The sequence below is a fragment of the Dipodomys spectabilis genome, unplaced genomic scaffold (assembly GCF_019054845.1).
Source record: "Dipodomys spectabilis isolate Male_0828 unplaced genomic scaffold, ASM1905484v1 ptg000006l, whole genome shotgun sequence".
In the NCBI taxonomy this organism is placed as follows: domain Eukaryota; kingdom Metazoa; phylum Chordata; class Mammalia; order Rodentia; family Heteromyidae; genus Dipodomys; species Dipodomys spectabilis.
In genome coordinates this window covers 11320685-11334121 of record NW_024870683.1, presented here as the reverse complement: position 1 = coordinate 11334121, position 13437 = coordinate 11320685, and the positions used below count along the sequence as shown (strand labels likewise).

General features: G+C 44.9%; 1 protein-coding gene and 1 pseudogene across 2 annotated transcripts in view; both read right to left on the bottom strand.

Annotated features, from left to right (window-relative positions):
* The window catches only part of Tgfbr1 (transforming growth factor beta receptor 1), a 63072-nt gene extending 54070 nt beyond the window's left edge, over positions 1 to 9002 (bottom strand). For both annotated transcript variants that reach the window (XM_042695352.1, XM_042695347.1), the window contains exon 1: positions 8870 to 9002. In XM_042695352.1, coding sequence (XP_042551286.1) covers positions 8870 to 8954 — 85 coding nt within the window. In that variant the 5' untranslated portion in view covers positions 8955 to 9002. The remainder of the gene's footprint in view (positions 1 to 8869) is intronic.
* A 3264-nt stretch (positions 9003 to 12266) lies between these two features.
* Positions 12267 to 12603, bottom strand: LOC122121219 (annotated as a pseudogene).
* Between the last annotated feature and the right edge of the window lie 834 nt (positions 12604 to 13437).

Below are 13437 nucleotides of genomic sequence, written 5' to 3'. Positions count from 1 at the left end.
ATTTTCAATTCTGTGCCTGTCTTACACTTAAAAACAAAATTTTAACATATATAAATCCAATACAAATAAGTAATCAACTATCATTAGATAGTTAAATCCCATCAGAGAGATTCAAATTATCTAGAAACTATAACTTCAAAGAAAGATTGCAAGCCTCTGAGTACACTTCCGTTTCAAGAAGCAAAACTTTAATGAACAAAAGCTGAAGGCAGAGTATGGTGGATCATACCTATAGTCCTAACTACTGGGGAGGCAGAGACAAGAAGGTCTCTGAAGCCTACTGGAGAAAATTAGTATGAAATCCTACCCTCACCCTTTCCCCCAAAAAAGCGTAGTATGAGATGCTACTCCCTACCCCCCAAAAAAGTAGTATGAGATCCTATTCCCCACCCCCTCTAAAAAGCAGTATGAGATTCTACTTCCTACCCCATCAAAAAAAGTAGTATGAGATTGTACTCCCAAAAACTAAATTAAACTCAAAATGACTGGAAACATGGTTCAAGTGGTAGAGCCATTCTGAGGCCCTGAGTTCAATGCCCAGTACTGAAAAATACAACATTCTTGCTGAAGTGGTCCTAACAACATGTCTACTGTTTTCATAAACATTACTTACTCTGGAATGCTCACATGCAAACTTCCTCATCCATTAGCAGCAAGACTAAAGTCTTAGAAAACATAGAAACCAGCTCTTCAATTGATAGGCTTTCATAGATATAAACCAGATTGCGATTACTAGCAAAGCAGGCAGGAGAAGTTCATGGATAAGACTCAATCATTTGTCTATTGTTAGTTTATAATTGTTTTAACTGAAGTGACTTTTTTTTTAATGTTGAAGAAAATTGAAGAAAAACTTGGGAGAGAATCTTGAACCAATGTCATCAAAACCAATTATCTTCTGACCACTGGTGACATAAACCTAAGAATAAATGGATTTTTTTTTTTAAAGTTTTTTGGAAGCTAGGGGCTGATGTGCTTGCCTGCAATCCTAGCTACTCAAGAGGCTGTGATCTGAAGAACATGGTTCAAAGTCAGCCCAGGTAGACAAAGCTGAAACTTATCTCCAATTAACCAACAAAAAGCCAGAGTGGAAGCATGGCTCAACTGGTAGAGTGTTAGGTGATAGAACACCAGCTATGAGCAGAAAAAAGCCTCTCAAGAGTGAGAAGCCTTGAGTTCAAGCCCTCAATACTGGCACGCATGCGCACACACACACACACACACACACACACACACACACACACACACACACACACACACACACACACACACACACACACACACACACACACACACACACACACACACACACACACACACACACACACACACACACACACACACACACACACACACCCCTTTTGGGAATTAAACAGCACCTAAGTAAAAAGTTCAACTACCATTCAGGACTCATTATGGAAATTAAATGAGACAAAGCAGGTTGACTAGCTGGCACATTCTTACACGTTTTCAAGAAATGTCAAAACAACCTATATGACTAATCAAAATTGTATTTCAAGTTAGAAATCATTATATGTATTGCTCTCAGATTGCTAAGCTGAGGGAGAAGATATATCAAAGGCCAGATCTGATCTATAAAACTGAACCCACAAAACTAGATGTACTCCACTGGTATTTAAGGAAAAAAAAGGGGTGGGGGGAATTAACCAATTAAAAATTCATATTGAAGAAAGAAAAACTCCCCAGAAGCCTACCTGAATCACTCTGGCTAACAAACAACCTACATAGTTAAATATGGATCCAACTCACAGTAGCAGCAGATTTTAATGTTTGTAGATATGCCATTGAAAAAATTCATTTAAGAAAGGTATTAGTGCCAGGTGCTGGTGGCTCATATTTGTAATCCTAGCACTCTATGGACTGCAGTTCAAAGTGCAGGCAAGAAAGCTTGTGATACTCTCATCTCCAACTAACCACCAAAAAGCCAGAAGTGGAGCTATGGCTCAAGTGGTAGAGTGCTAGCCCTGAGCAAAAAGCCCAGGGACATGCTCAGGCCCTGAGTTCAAGCTCCAGGACTGGCACCAAAAACAAAACAAAACAACAAAAGACTTTAGTATTATCTGAAATATTAGGAGTTAGACTGAGTCAAGATAGATCATTCATTTGAGAAGACTTCAAAAGTCTCCTGGAGCCTATTCTGTAAGACAAAGTATAAAAATCCCTAAGAAATATGCCCTAATTCCAGAAGCAGGAAGCAAAAATGTGACTCAATCACATGGTAACAAACCACAGTCCATCTGTTCAAAAGAACACTGTATTTACGTAAGCCATGACCAAGAGAGAGCAGCAAAAGGCACAGTTAAAAAACAATTGTAGGGTGTTCGTGGCTTGAAAAGATATACTCTTACATCACCAGGGCCATCCACAGAATAATGTCACCTTTAAAACTCAAATACATGCCAGTTGTGGTGGCTCACACTTGTAATCCTAGGTACTCAAGACGCTGAGATCTGAAGAATTTTAGTTTGATGCCAGTCTGGGGAAAAAGTTGAGACTTCATCTCAATCAATAAAAAGCTAGGTACAGTGGTACAAATCTATCATTCTGGCTAAGTAAGAAGTGTAAATAAACAGTTCACAGCGTAGGCCAGCCCAGGCAAAAACTGAGACTTTATCTGAAAAAAATAAAAGCAAAAAGGGCTGGGTAAGTGTGCCTCAAGTGGTAGAGTGTCTGTCTAGCAAACACAAGGCTATGAGTGCAAAGGCCAGTATCACCAAAAAACAAACTCTAGTACACTGTTAGTAGGAATGCAGACTTGTTCAATCTCTCTGCAAAGCAGTATGGAGGTTCCTCAAAAAAACTAATCATAGAACTACCCTATGATCCAGCAATTCCACTCAAGCATTTATTCAAAAGAGGATACAGTAAAGCCCAGTACAACCATGTTCATTGCTGCATTATTCACCATAGCCAAGGTATGGAATCAACCCAGATGCCCCTCAATGGACAAATGAATCAAGAAAATGTGGAATCTTACTCATCCATTAGAAAGAATGATATTATAGCATTTGCAAAAAAATGGAAGGAGCTGGAAAAAATTGTGTTAAGTAAGTTAAGCCCAGAGAGACAAAGGTTGCATGTTTTCTCTCATATGTGGAAACTAGAACTCGTTTAAAAGCATATAAGTAAACACTCTAGGTGACATACAAATGTATTAACTGAAATATGGTAGATTCAGAGGAGAACTAAGTGTAATTCCTTAGAAAGGCTAAATCATAGTTGAACAAAATAAACACCGGAGAGTGAGGTGTATCTGTGTGTATGTGTGTATACTAATTATATTATATGTTAGCGATATAAATATATAATATATAAACAAACTCCAAAACCTAAATTACAAATGAATATACTCAATGCAATACAACAATACTACAAGAATGGTGTGGAATCTCATTCAGTTCAATCATTTCCAAACAGACCTAGAACCTTTCAGTGAAGGCTGGCAACAGGAGCCACACTCCCCACAGGAGCAGGATTTTTCTCCCTCTGGATGACAAAGATTTTTGGTGGTTTGGGAGCTTGAATGCAGGGCCTTCTTGCTTATTCAGCAGGTACACAACTACTTAAGCCATGCATCCAGTCTTGCTTTTTGTTGGTTATTTTGGAGACAGAGTCTCATGGTGCCCAGACCGACCTCAAACTGAGATTCTATGGATTTCAGTCTCCCACTTAGCTAGAATTATAGAGCTACCAGTGCCCCACCCCCTTGATTATTTCATCATCTTATTTTCCCATTTAATTTCAACAACTAAATAGATCACTTATAATTCTAGGTCTAAATAAAAGCCTTTCAGTTACAACCTAATTCAATGTAATTAACTTAAGACCAAATTTCAAACTACTTTCAGCTCATTCTTCTCAATCAACAAGTAAGTACTGTACTAAATCTTTTTATGGGTAACAATAGACACTGGCCTTTCACTAGAGTATTTGTTGTTGTTGTTGTTGTTTGTTTTTTTGTTGCAGGTCCTGGGACTTGAACTTGGGGCCTAGGTGCTGTTTCTGAGTTTTTTGCTCAAGGCTAGTGCTCCATCACTTGAGCCACAGCATCACTTCCAGCTTTTTCTGAGTTTATTAGACTTAAGAGCTTCATGGACTTTTCTACTCAGGCTGGCTTTGAGCCATGATCCTCAAATTTCAGCCTCTTCGCTAGCTAGGATTACACAATGAGCCACCAGCACCCAGCTCACTAGAGGATTTTTAATCTCTGATCATTCTCCTACCTACTGTAGAATTGTCTTTTCAAAAATTCTATAGAATTTAAGATCTACTTCACTTAGGAAGTCATTCTAAGCCTTCACACTTTAAAGTACCATATAGGTCACAAGATTTCAAATTAGAAAATCAAAGTTCCTGTCTCAGTTTGGCCCTTATTGGACCCTAAGCCATTCACCTAATCTTTCTATTTTTCCATCTATAAACTGAAGTAATGATACACCTATGCCTTTCACCATTAGAATGCCCAGCAGTATGTTATTCTCCCTCCCTTAGCCCACTTATTTTGTTTTTTTGTCAGATACATGTTATAGTTTTTAGTAATGGGGAAAAGTGATAGGAGTTTATACATCCAACCCCCAAAGTATATGCAGAATGAGGAACCTAATTCTAAAGAGAAACTTACCACTAAAAGCTTTGATTTCTGGCCTGGAGTAGATCCCAGGACAGTTGAGAACACAATTAAATTTTTAATACTCATCATATTTTGCTCTCTGTCAGTCTGAATTCTAGACACCTTTTCAAAGTCAGTTTAAATATGAAAGTGTCCAGGAAACCTACCCCATCACCTTTGCCTATACTAATTGCTTGCCTCTTTGAATACTAATGTCTCTATAGAAGTATTAAAAGTACTTAACTGGCATTACCAGGATTCTAACCAATCAAAACACAAGGAATCCAATGGAAATTGCTGGTTGACTATTAGTCCTATTAATTGCTAGCAACACAAAATGGCAAACTCAAACTCAAATATACACTAATTTGATCTCACAATCTTACAAGTTAGGCCAAGTAGATATCACATACTGTCTGTATATCTAGTGGTGAAGTTGGGACTAATAACTAAGTTAAATAATCAACTGATCCTTTTACAATACCTTGCAACTTTTCCTGACTATATATATGCAGTATTATAAATTACCACTCAATAACATAAAAACCATAGGACTGCTTAGTCATTTAATCAATAACTTTTATGTAGAATAGAATATTTGCTAGGTTCTAAGGCTATGAAAGAAAGCCATGACTCTTGCCCTCTGGGTACCTAAAATAAACTCTAATACCATTAAATAACAGTGCAAGATGGTAGAAATGGACAACACAAGTAGAAGTGCTATACAGTTTAGGAAAGTAAAGAGTTCAAATAGAACTAAACTTCTATAGGATAGAACTCAGGACTGATAACTACTGTTCTCAAGCAACCAAAGGGGTAAAATTATATATGTACAGAAAAAGCTGAACAGTCAAGACTCAATGGGGAAGAGAAATCACTAGAAGTGAGAGGTTACAGTAATAAAAAGTGAGATACCTGGTTCAATATCTGAAGGTGACCCTAATCATAAACTTCAAGTGCTGTTCTGAATGGTAACTACAAATGGGAATTCTTATAAACCTTTACAGGGATAATCCAGGAAGATAAGCTTGGCAATAGTTCATAGAAAGGCCTAGAGGAAGCCGGGCGCTGGTGGCTCATGCCTGTAATCCTAGCTACTCAGGAGGCTGAGATCTGAGGATCTCGGATCAAAGCCAGCCCAGGCAGGAGAGACCGTGAGACTCCTATCTCCAATAAACCACCAGAAAACCGGAAGTGGCGCTGTAGCTCAAGTGGTAGAGCGCTCGCCTTGAGCTGAAGAGCTAAGGGACAGCGCCCAGGTCCAGAGTTCAAGCCCCACGACCGACAAAAAAAAGAAAGGCCTAGATGATTATAAAAAACAAACAACAACAACAACAAAAACACTTGCTGGACACCAGTGTGTCTCATGCCTATAGCCTTAGTTACTCAGGAGGCTGAAATCTGAGGATCTCAATTTGAAGCCAGTCAGCCAGATAAAACCTCAAAACTCTTATTTCCAATTAACCAGCAAAAAGCCAGAAGTGGAGTTCAAAACTCCAGTACTGGTATGCACAACACACCCACACACACAAAATAAATAGAATGGAAAGGAAAAAGAAACACTCAAAAACAACTAGATTTGGAGCAAAACAGGCAGGACAAAAGTAATAGCTGCACATCCAGGAAGAGTGGGATTTTAGGTTTTTTTTCAAAAGAAAAAGTTATAGAACAAACAAATACAAATAAAAGTAAACAGTACTGTCACACAGAATATTTATAGAGGAAGTAGTACTAAACCGTATACCAGAGGCAAAGGAACATTTTCCATAGAAAATTTATGTTGGAGAGAAAGCAAATACAGAAGAGAAAGCAAACACAGATCAGGGTGCCTCTAATCCTACCTGAGATCTGAGGGTCGAAATTGAAAGCCAGCCTAGGCAGAAAAGTAACTGAGACACTTATCTCCAATTAATGGCCAAAAAGCCAGAAGTGGGAGGTGTGGCTCAAATGCTAGGAAGCCAGCCTTGAGCAAAAAAAGCTAAGAGAGAGGGCTTAGGCCCAATTCAAGCTCCGGTAAAGGAACCAAAAGACACAGGTACCCTGTGCCTTGTATATACGTTTATCTGATTTGGGGGATGGGAAGAGGAACCACAGAAACGGAGACGTAGGGCAAAGGGTGAGCCAATGCAACAGTGATCCTCAGAAGACACAATGTTGGAAATGAACGTTACAACTTCGGAGGGGGAGGGAAGTGGAACGGGGAAGTGGAAGAAAAGGAGGGAAGAAGTAACACTGTTCCACAAGAAATGTACCCATTACCTTACTTATGTAACTGTAACCCCTCTGTACAACTAAATTTTTAAAAACCCACAACTAATTCTCAGAGTAAAAGGAACAACAAACATCAAGTTGTTCAAGAAAAGCTAAGTTATAGAGGAAAGAATGAGCTTCTTTAGACTGTATGAAAGGATGGGCTGAAATATCAATATAACCAACCTGGGCAAGCAAACAAGGTGATGGCCCAGGCTTTCAGTCACAAAGCATCGACACCAGCTTTGTAGGGTGCGTGTGCCCAAGCAGACTGCATGCTCCTTCAGAGCACCCACGTAGACTAAGCCATGCTCTGAGCATCCATGTCAGTACTGTTACTTAAATGCAAGAACACTTCTTAACCTAGGTGGAAAATAATAAACCACCCTACTCAAGTAATGCTGTGAAAACGTTACTTATGTTTGATACATAATTATATGTATTCTCCCACCTGAGCACGTAGTTATCTTGCCTCTCTCTTCAGGCCAAGGTTAAAACACCCTTATTTTCCCTAATGCAGGCCTCAGAGCTCAAGAATATTCCAGGAACCAGAACACGCCAATCTGAAATGTGTGTTGTTAGAGCAAAACCTGAAAGTGAGCAGTCAGTATCAAGTGCTCATCAGATGACTGAAAAGGAAAAGTGGGCTATGCTGCTTAGGTGTATGTATCAAGTGTAGAGGTTTGAGAAACAGCCCTAACTCAGTACCTCAGCTTTTACATCTATAAAGAGGGCACCTGCCAGGAGCCCTGACTGATTCGTTGTGGGGGAGTCGAATAATGCACTTAGGTGTGTTTTCTATACTTACATTATGTAAGTTCTTAATAAACAGTAGCTATGAGGATTAACTGGCATCCAGGCGCTGAAAGGATGTGGGGTGTTCTGCGCGTGTTGCTGCTGTTGTTTTAACATTTGCTGTGCAGCTTCTGACACAAACGAACTTCAGGTTTGGGTTGCCAGTGCTGTCGCTCAACATTTCGGTGCCTGGGAGTCTGATTCTGTTGCTAACCAAGCTTTCCACTCCTTCCTTCGCCGGAGTAAACTGACAACCACCGATTCCAACCCGAGTTGACATTGTGGAAAGCAGCTACGCGGAGCACATCTGTCCCCCGCAACAACTGTCACTCGGGGAAAAGACACGTCCCCAGGAATGCGTGTCCATCCTTCGAGGAAACCCACGGAATCGTTCCCATTCACGCATTCCCCGACCGCAGGAAAACCCGCGCTCACGTTTCCGTTTTTTGTTTTCTCGCGGCGAAGACGACCCGCGAAGGCGTCCTAAGGGTCCCGGGACTCCCTCCAACCCCTCCAGACGGAGAAGCGCCGGGAACGTCCCGCTCACCTCACACAAAAAGCTCCCGGAGCCCCTCACCACCCTCCACCCCGGCCGGGGAAGCCGCCTCCTCCCGGGGCGCCCCAGCCCAGGGCAAGCCCGGCCGACCCGGGGTCTCGGCCCACGGCGCCCCGTCCCCACCGCCCCAGGACGCCTTCCGGGCTCGGAGCCCACTCCGGGCGCCCGCGCTCCCCGCCGCTCTACCCGCGCGGGGAGCCCGGAAGAAGGCCACACGGTGCCCGGCGGAGGAACGGCCCCGCCGGCCTCGCCCCCAGCCGGCTCTCTGGCCCACTCTCGCCCTCGTCGGGCAGCCCCGACCTCGAACCGCCCCCCGCCCCCGACGTCACCGCCCCCCGGAGAGCGCGGCGCGGGCCGGCCTCGGACTTCCTCCCCGGCGCGGCCCCCTGCGCCCCCCCACTCCACGCCCCACGCTCGGACCCACGCCCCCCGCCCCGCCTGGCCGCGGCGCCCCGTCCCGGGCTCGCGTGGAGCCCGCCGGCTCAGGAAAGCCCGGCCCGGCCCAGCACCGCCACCTGCGCCCCCGGCCCCGCGCCATGTTTGAGAAAGAGCAAGAGCGAGCCAGAGGCCGGGCCCGGCCCGCGCGCCCCGCGGCCGCCCGCCCGCCCGCCCGCCCTCCCGCCGCCGCCACCGCTGCTCACCCGTCGCCCTCGGGAACAGCGTCGCCGCGCCCGCCAACACAAGGAAAAGCAGCCGGCGACGCGGAGCAGCGGCCGCCGCTTCCATCGTCCCGCCGCCACCCGCCTGTGGCACGGCCCGGCCCGGCCGCCGCTACGCCTCGGCAAGCCTCGCCTCGCCCCACCTCCCCTGCCGCCGCGGCGGCCTGGCTCCGGCCCTTTGTAACTGCTCCGGGGGACGCGCGCCCATTGGCTGCCCGGCTCCCTCCGGCCCCGCCTCCCACCGCCTGCGAGCGCCCTAGCGGGACCCAGCCGCAAACCCCTCCCACGGCCCAACCTGACAGCCAATGAGGAGCCTCTGGCTCCGGCCGCTGGCCACGCCCTCATACTCCCAGGCAGCGCCCCCAAACCGCTGGTGCGGACAGAGCTGCCCCAGCTCCGCCGCCGGCCACGGGCGGGGGGAGGAGGAGGAGGTAGGGTCCCGCCAGCCTCGGAGCGGAGCCTCCCGCCCCGGATGCACCGCTGTGAGAGGTGGAAAAGGCTGGTGCCGCTGGAAGCTCTGTTCTTTTACTTTTGACCTCACGTGCACGCCCCCCGCCCCCTCCCAGCCCTGCCCCGACAACCCCAACACATCCACCCCACATCCACACACTGGGGTCCGGACGGGCATCTGCTGCGACTTGCCCTCCCCAGAGCCGCGCTTCAACTTTCCAGCACCCCCATCGAGACAGGTGACCCGGTCCCCTGTTTCTTCCTGCTGTCAACGTCCATCCCAAACCTTGCCCACGTCCCCCAAATCCAGGCCCAAAGTTCTCAGATCCCAGCCTCAGACTCCCAATACCATGAGCTCGACACACCCCCTCACCAGGTAGACTCCCCCTCTCCAGGACAATCCCAAAGTGGGGATCCAAGCTTCCCTCCTAACCCGTCCACAACCTGGTTGGACCTCGAGAGTCCCACACACCTTAAAGGAAGAAGACCCCCCCTTCCTACCCCCCCCCCCCACACCTCTACTGAGCAACCAGCTCCTCTAGGCTGAGGGAGAGCAATCATCATCACTTCAAACTGTCTTGGACACGCCCGTGTAATAATTCTGAGGTGTCACTAAAAAACCCAAATACACTACGTTTCATTCTGAATTGCCAATTTACTGTGAGACGCTCCGCCCACCTCCTCTGGGATGCCAAAACGAGCTCCAGATTTGTAATTCTTCCTGTCAGACGAGTCCTTTCTACAGACACAAACACAGCCACACCGAGGCTGCTGCAGAGGCGCAGAGAATGAGTGGTTTTTTTCTCTTTCCGCAGAACCTTTTAAGGAAAAAGAAAATTATTTTCTGTGTGCTTTGAGCCTGGAATTAAATAAAGCTGGGTAGCAGCACTCGCGTATGGATGGATAAAAGACTTTAAAACTACTTGCTGAGCATTTTCTCCAGCTTGGAAGACTTCATTGAGCTGGAAAGGGAGTTGGAGCTGGGGTCTGAGGGCTGTGCTATTGCCCCTTCCTGGTTGGGTTACTTACTTGAGCAAGTCGCTTAACCTTTTGGAGTTGCTCTCTGGGGCTCTAGTGGGCTCCTGGCTCAAGCCCATGGAGGTCAGACAGACTGCTTCTGGAAGGCTCCAGCCCCAATCTTGTTAGTCCCAGGTGGCTTCAAAGGAGAGTTGGTTGGCCTTGTTACATCTGAAAACTCAATTGCCCTTTTGCTGCTCCTTCTCGTAGTGTCTTGCATAAGTTAAAAGCTTAGGAGACCTTTTTTTCTTTTTAATGGAATGAATGAATGAAATGAAAGGATGGTTGATCTCAAAAGGTATTTCTCATCATCATTCAGAAGGTACTGAGAATGACTCCTATCCCCTTTATAAGTAAAAGGAATTGAATCGCATCTCTTGGGTCCTTTAATGATACAATATGTCTGGAATTGTGTCTGGAACATAGTAAACAGTGTCATTTCCTTTGCCATCCTCTTCCAGTTCTGGATGATTCTAGTCAGAATTTACTTTGGTTTGAATCCCTGCCTTTGCCTTATAGAAACTATGCTAATCAACAGGAAGATAGATCTCTTGGATGACACACCTCTGGGTCCTTAACATTTTCCGTGGAATTCAGTGTGTTCACTAGGAAACTAAGAGACAGGAAGGAGAAACAGACTATTTTTAAAAAATTTGTCTTCCTGATATGAGGAGGAAATTTTCATGAGGCATAAATACATAATCTATGTTAAAATGGAACAATAAATTTTAAGTTTAAAATCATGGCTCGCTGTTTTGTAAGCTGTGGCTTCAGACTTCCTCCCCGGCGCGTCTTCCCCCCACGTCCCACACTGTGGGACTTTTCTGGTGTTGGGCCTAGATTCTGGCTTCAGGTTCCCCGGAGGCAGTGCAGGAATCAGCATTTGTAGGCAACTTCTCAGTAATTTTGCTTCACAGAACACTGGGCCCACTTCAAAACACACTGGCTTTATAATTCAAAATAAAGTGAATAAGTCTATTTGTCTTTTTAAAAAGGTTGAGCCATAGGGCTGGGAAGGTGGCTCAGTGGTAGAGTGCTTGCCTTGCATGCATGAGGCCCTGGTTTGAGTCCTCAGTGCCACATAAGCAGAAAAAGCCAGAAGTGGTGCTCAAGTGGTATAGCGCAAGCTTCAGTTGAAGAACTGAGGGACAGTACCCAGGCCCAGAGTTCAGGCCCACGACTGGACAAAAAAAAAAGGGTTGAGCCATAGAAACCTCTTCTTTGGGAGGCCTTCAGCCTCTCCTTAGAATTCTAGCTCTGCCAGTCCCTGGATATAGATCTGTTCTCTCCGAGATTTTAGCATGTTATCCCCGGGAGAACATAACATCAACTCGTTGTTCTGTTGGGAAGCCTAAAAGGGAATCTGTCACAAATGTAAGTTTCGTACACAGTGTCCACAGGTTCTCCAAAGGTTTACCCGTCATTCTCTCCGGTATGTTGATGTAAAGGGGGAGAAATCAAGAGTTGTCAGCTGCAGAGCTCAGCCTGGGAGACATACAACAATGCCTTTCCCCTGTACAGTACTACCTCATAATCTATGCCAAATATATCGATTATTTTTCTTTCAGATTGTTTCCTCAAATAAGATGCCTTCACCAAATCAGAGTGCAGAGGCTGCTGGTGCCTAAATACTCCTGTTTTTGCTTTGTAACAAAATTTTTATTCATTTCAGGGGATGTAATTCACCTTGGTTTGTTTTTTTTTTAAGTCAATTTCCCAGGCTCTTTGCACCTAGGTATGTGACAGAGTTCTAGCCAGTGAAATGTGATAAGAAGTCTACTTTCTACACAATGGTATTTGTTCCCATCAAAAAAAAAAGAAAGAAAAAGAAAAGAGCCTGCATCCTTGATAAATTCCTTGAGCAACTGCACCAGCTCCAAAAAAGCCTACTTATTTCCTTTGTTGTTGTTGTTGTTGTTATATAAATTAACCCATTTATTGTGCAGTAGGGATATCTCTGATGGTGGAGCTTTTACTGGTCTTTTGATTCCTTCAGTCTTCTATTAGCGACTTAATTGTGACATCAGGAGTGGTATTGTAGGTCCAGGTACCATCAGCCACTGCTTCCATGCAGGAACCACAGTGCCAGATTCCCACAGCTCTCCTCTTCATCTTGATCTTGCCACTGAAGGAACAGGTGTACTTGGCGTGCTGGCTGATTTCAATTTTTTCACCATCTTCTGGAGTGAGGCACCATAGCTGGTGCCAAATTTATAGACGATGCCCACCTTCTTGGTGCATCTGGCCATATTGCCTCAACTCAGGTCTATGCCCAGAGAGAACTTATTTCTTGTTATATGAGAAAATCCTCTTTTTTAAACCTCAGAGCCCTTCATGTATGAAAATAATATAAGAAAATCCACTAACAACTATTTTTAAAGGGAGCTGGAAGAAGGTTAAGAAAGAGTAATGAAGCCAGGTGCTGGTAGCTCACACCTGTAATACTATTAAGGAAGCTGAGATCTGAGTTCAGAGCCAGCCTGGACAGAAAAGTCCCCATGAGACTTTTATCTCCAATTAACCACTCATAAACCAAAAGTGGAACTGTGGCACAAAGTGGTAGAGTAGTAGCCTTCAGCAGAAGAGCTCAGGGACAGCACCCAGGCCCTGAGTTCAAGCCTCATGACCACCCCTTCCCCCCCCAAAAAAAAGGTGATAAAAGAGGTAAATTTGATCAAAGTATATTGTGTGAATCTATACAAAGGTTGCAAAGAAACTCCTTTGTACAATTAATTTATTTTAAAAAACATGCAAAAAAGCACACCACTATACTTGTAGGCCCATTCTATCAAGATATTATTGATTTATGCCATTATTGGCTGTTGCTCTTATTTCTCCTAAGAATCCACCTCCAAACTCAGTGGCTTCAAATAATTGTTGTGATATGTTATTTTCCAAGAGACTGTGGGTATACTGGGCAGTTTCTCTAAGTCATCCAAGCTGATCTCAGCTACTCTTGCATGAGTCTGCTGTCAGGTGACAAGTTAGCTGGCCTCTGAGCAAGTCTCAATGGTCTACACAAGCTGCTCCAGGTGGTTTGCATACTCCAGCAGGCTGGCCTAGGCTTGTTCACATGACAGCTC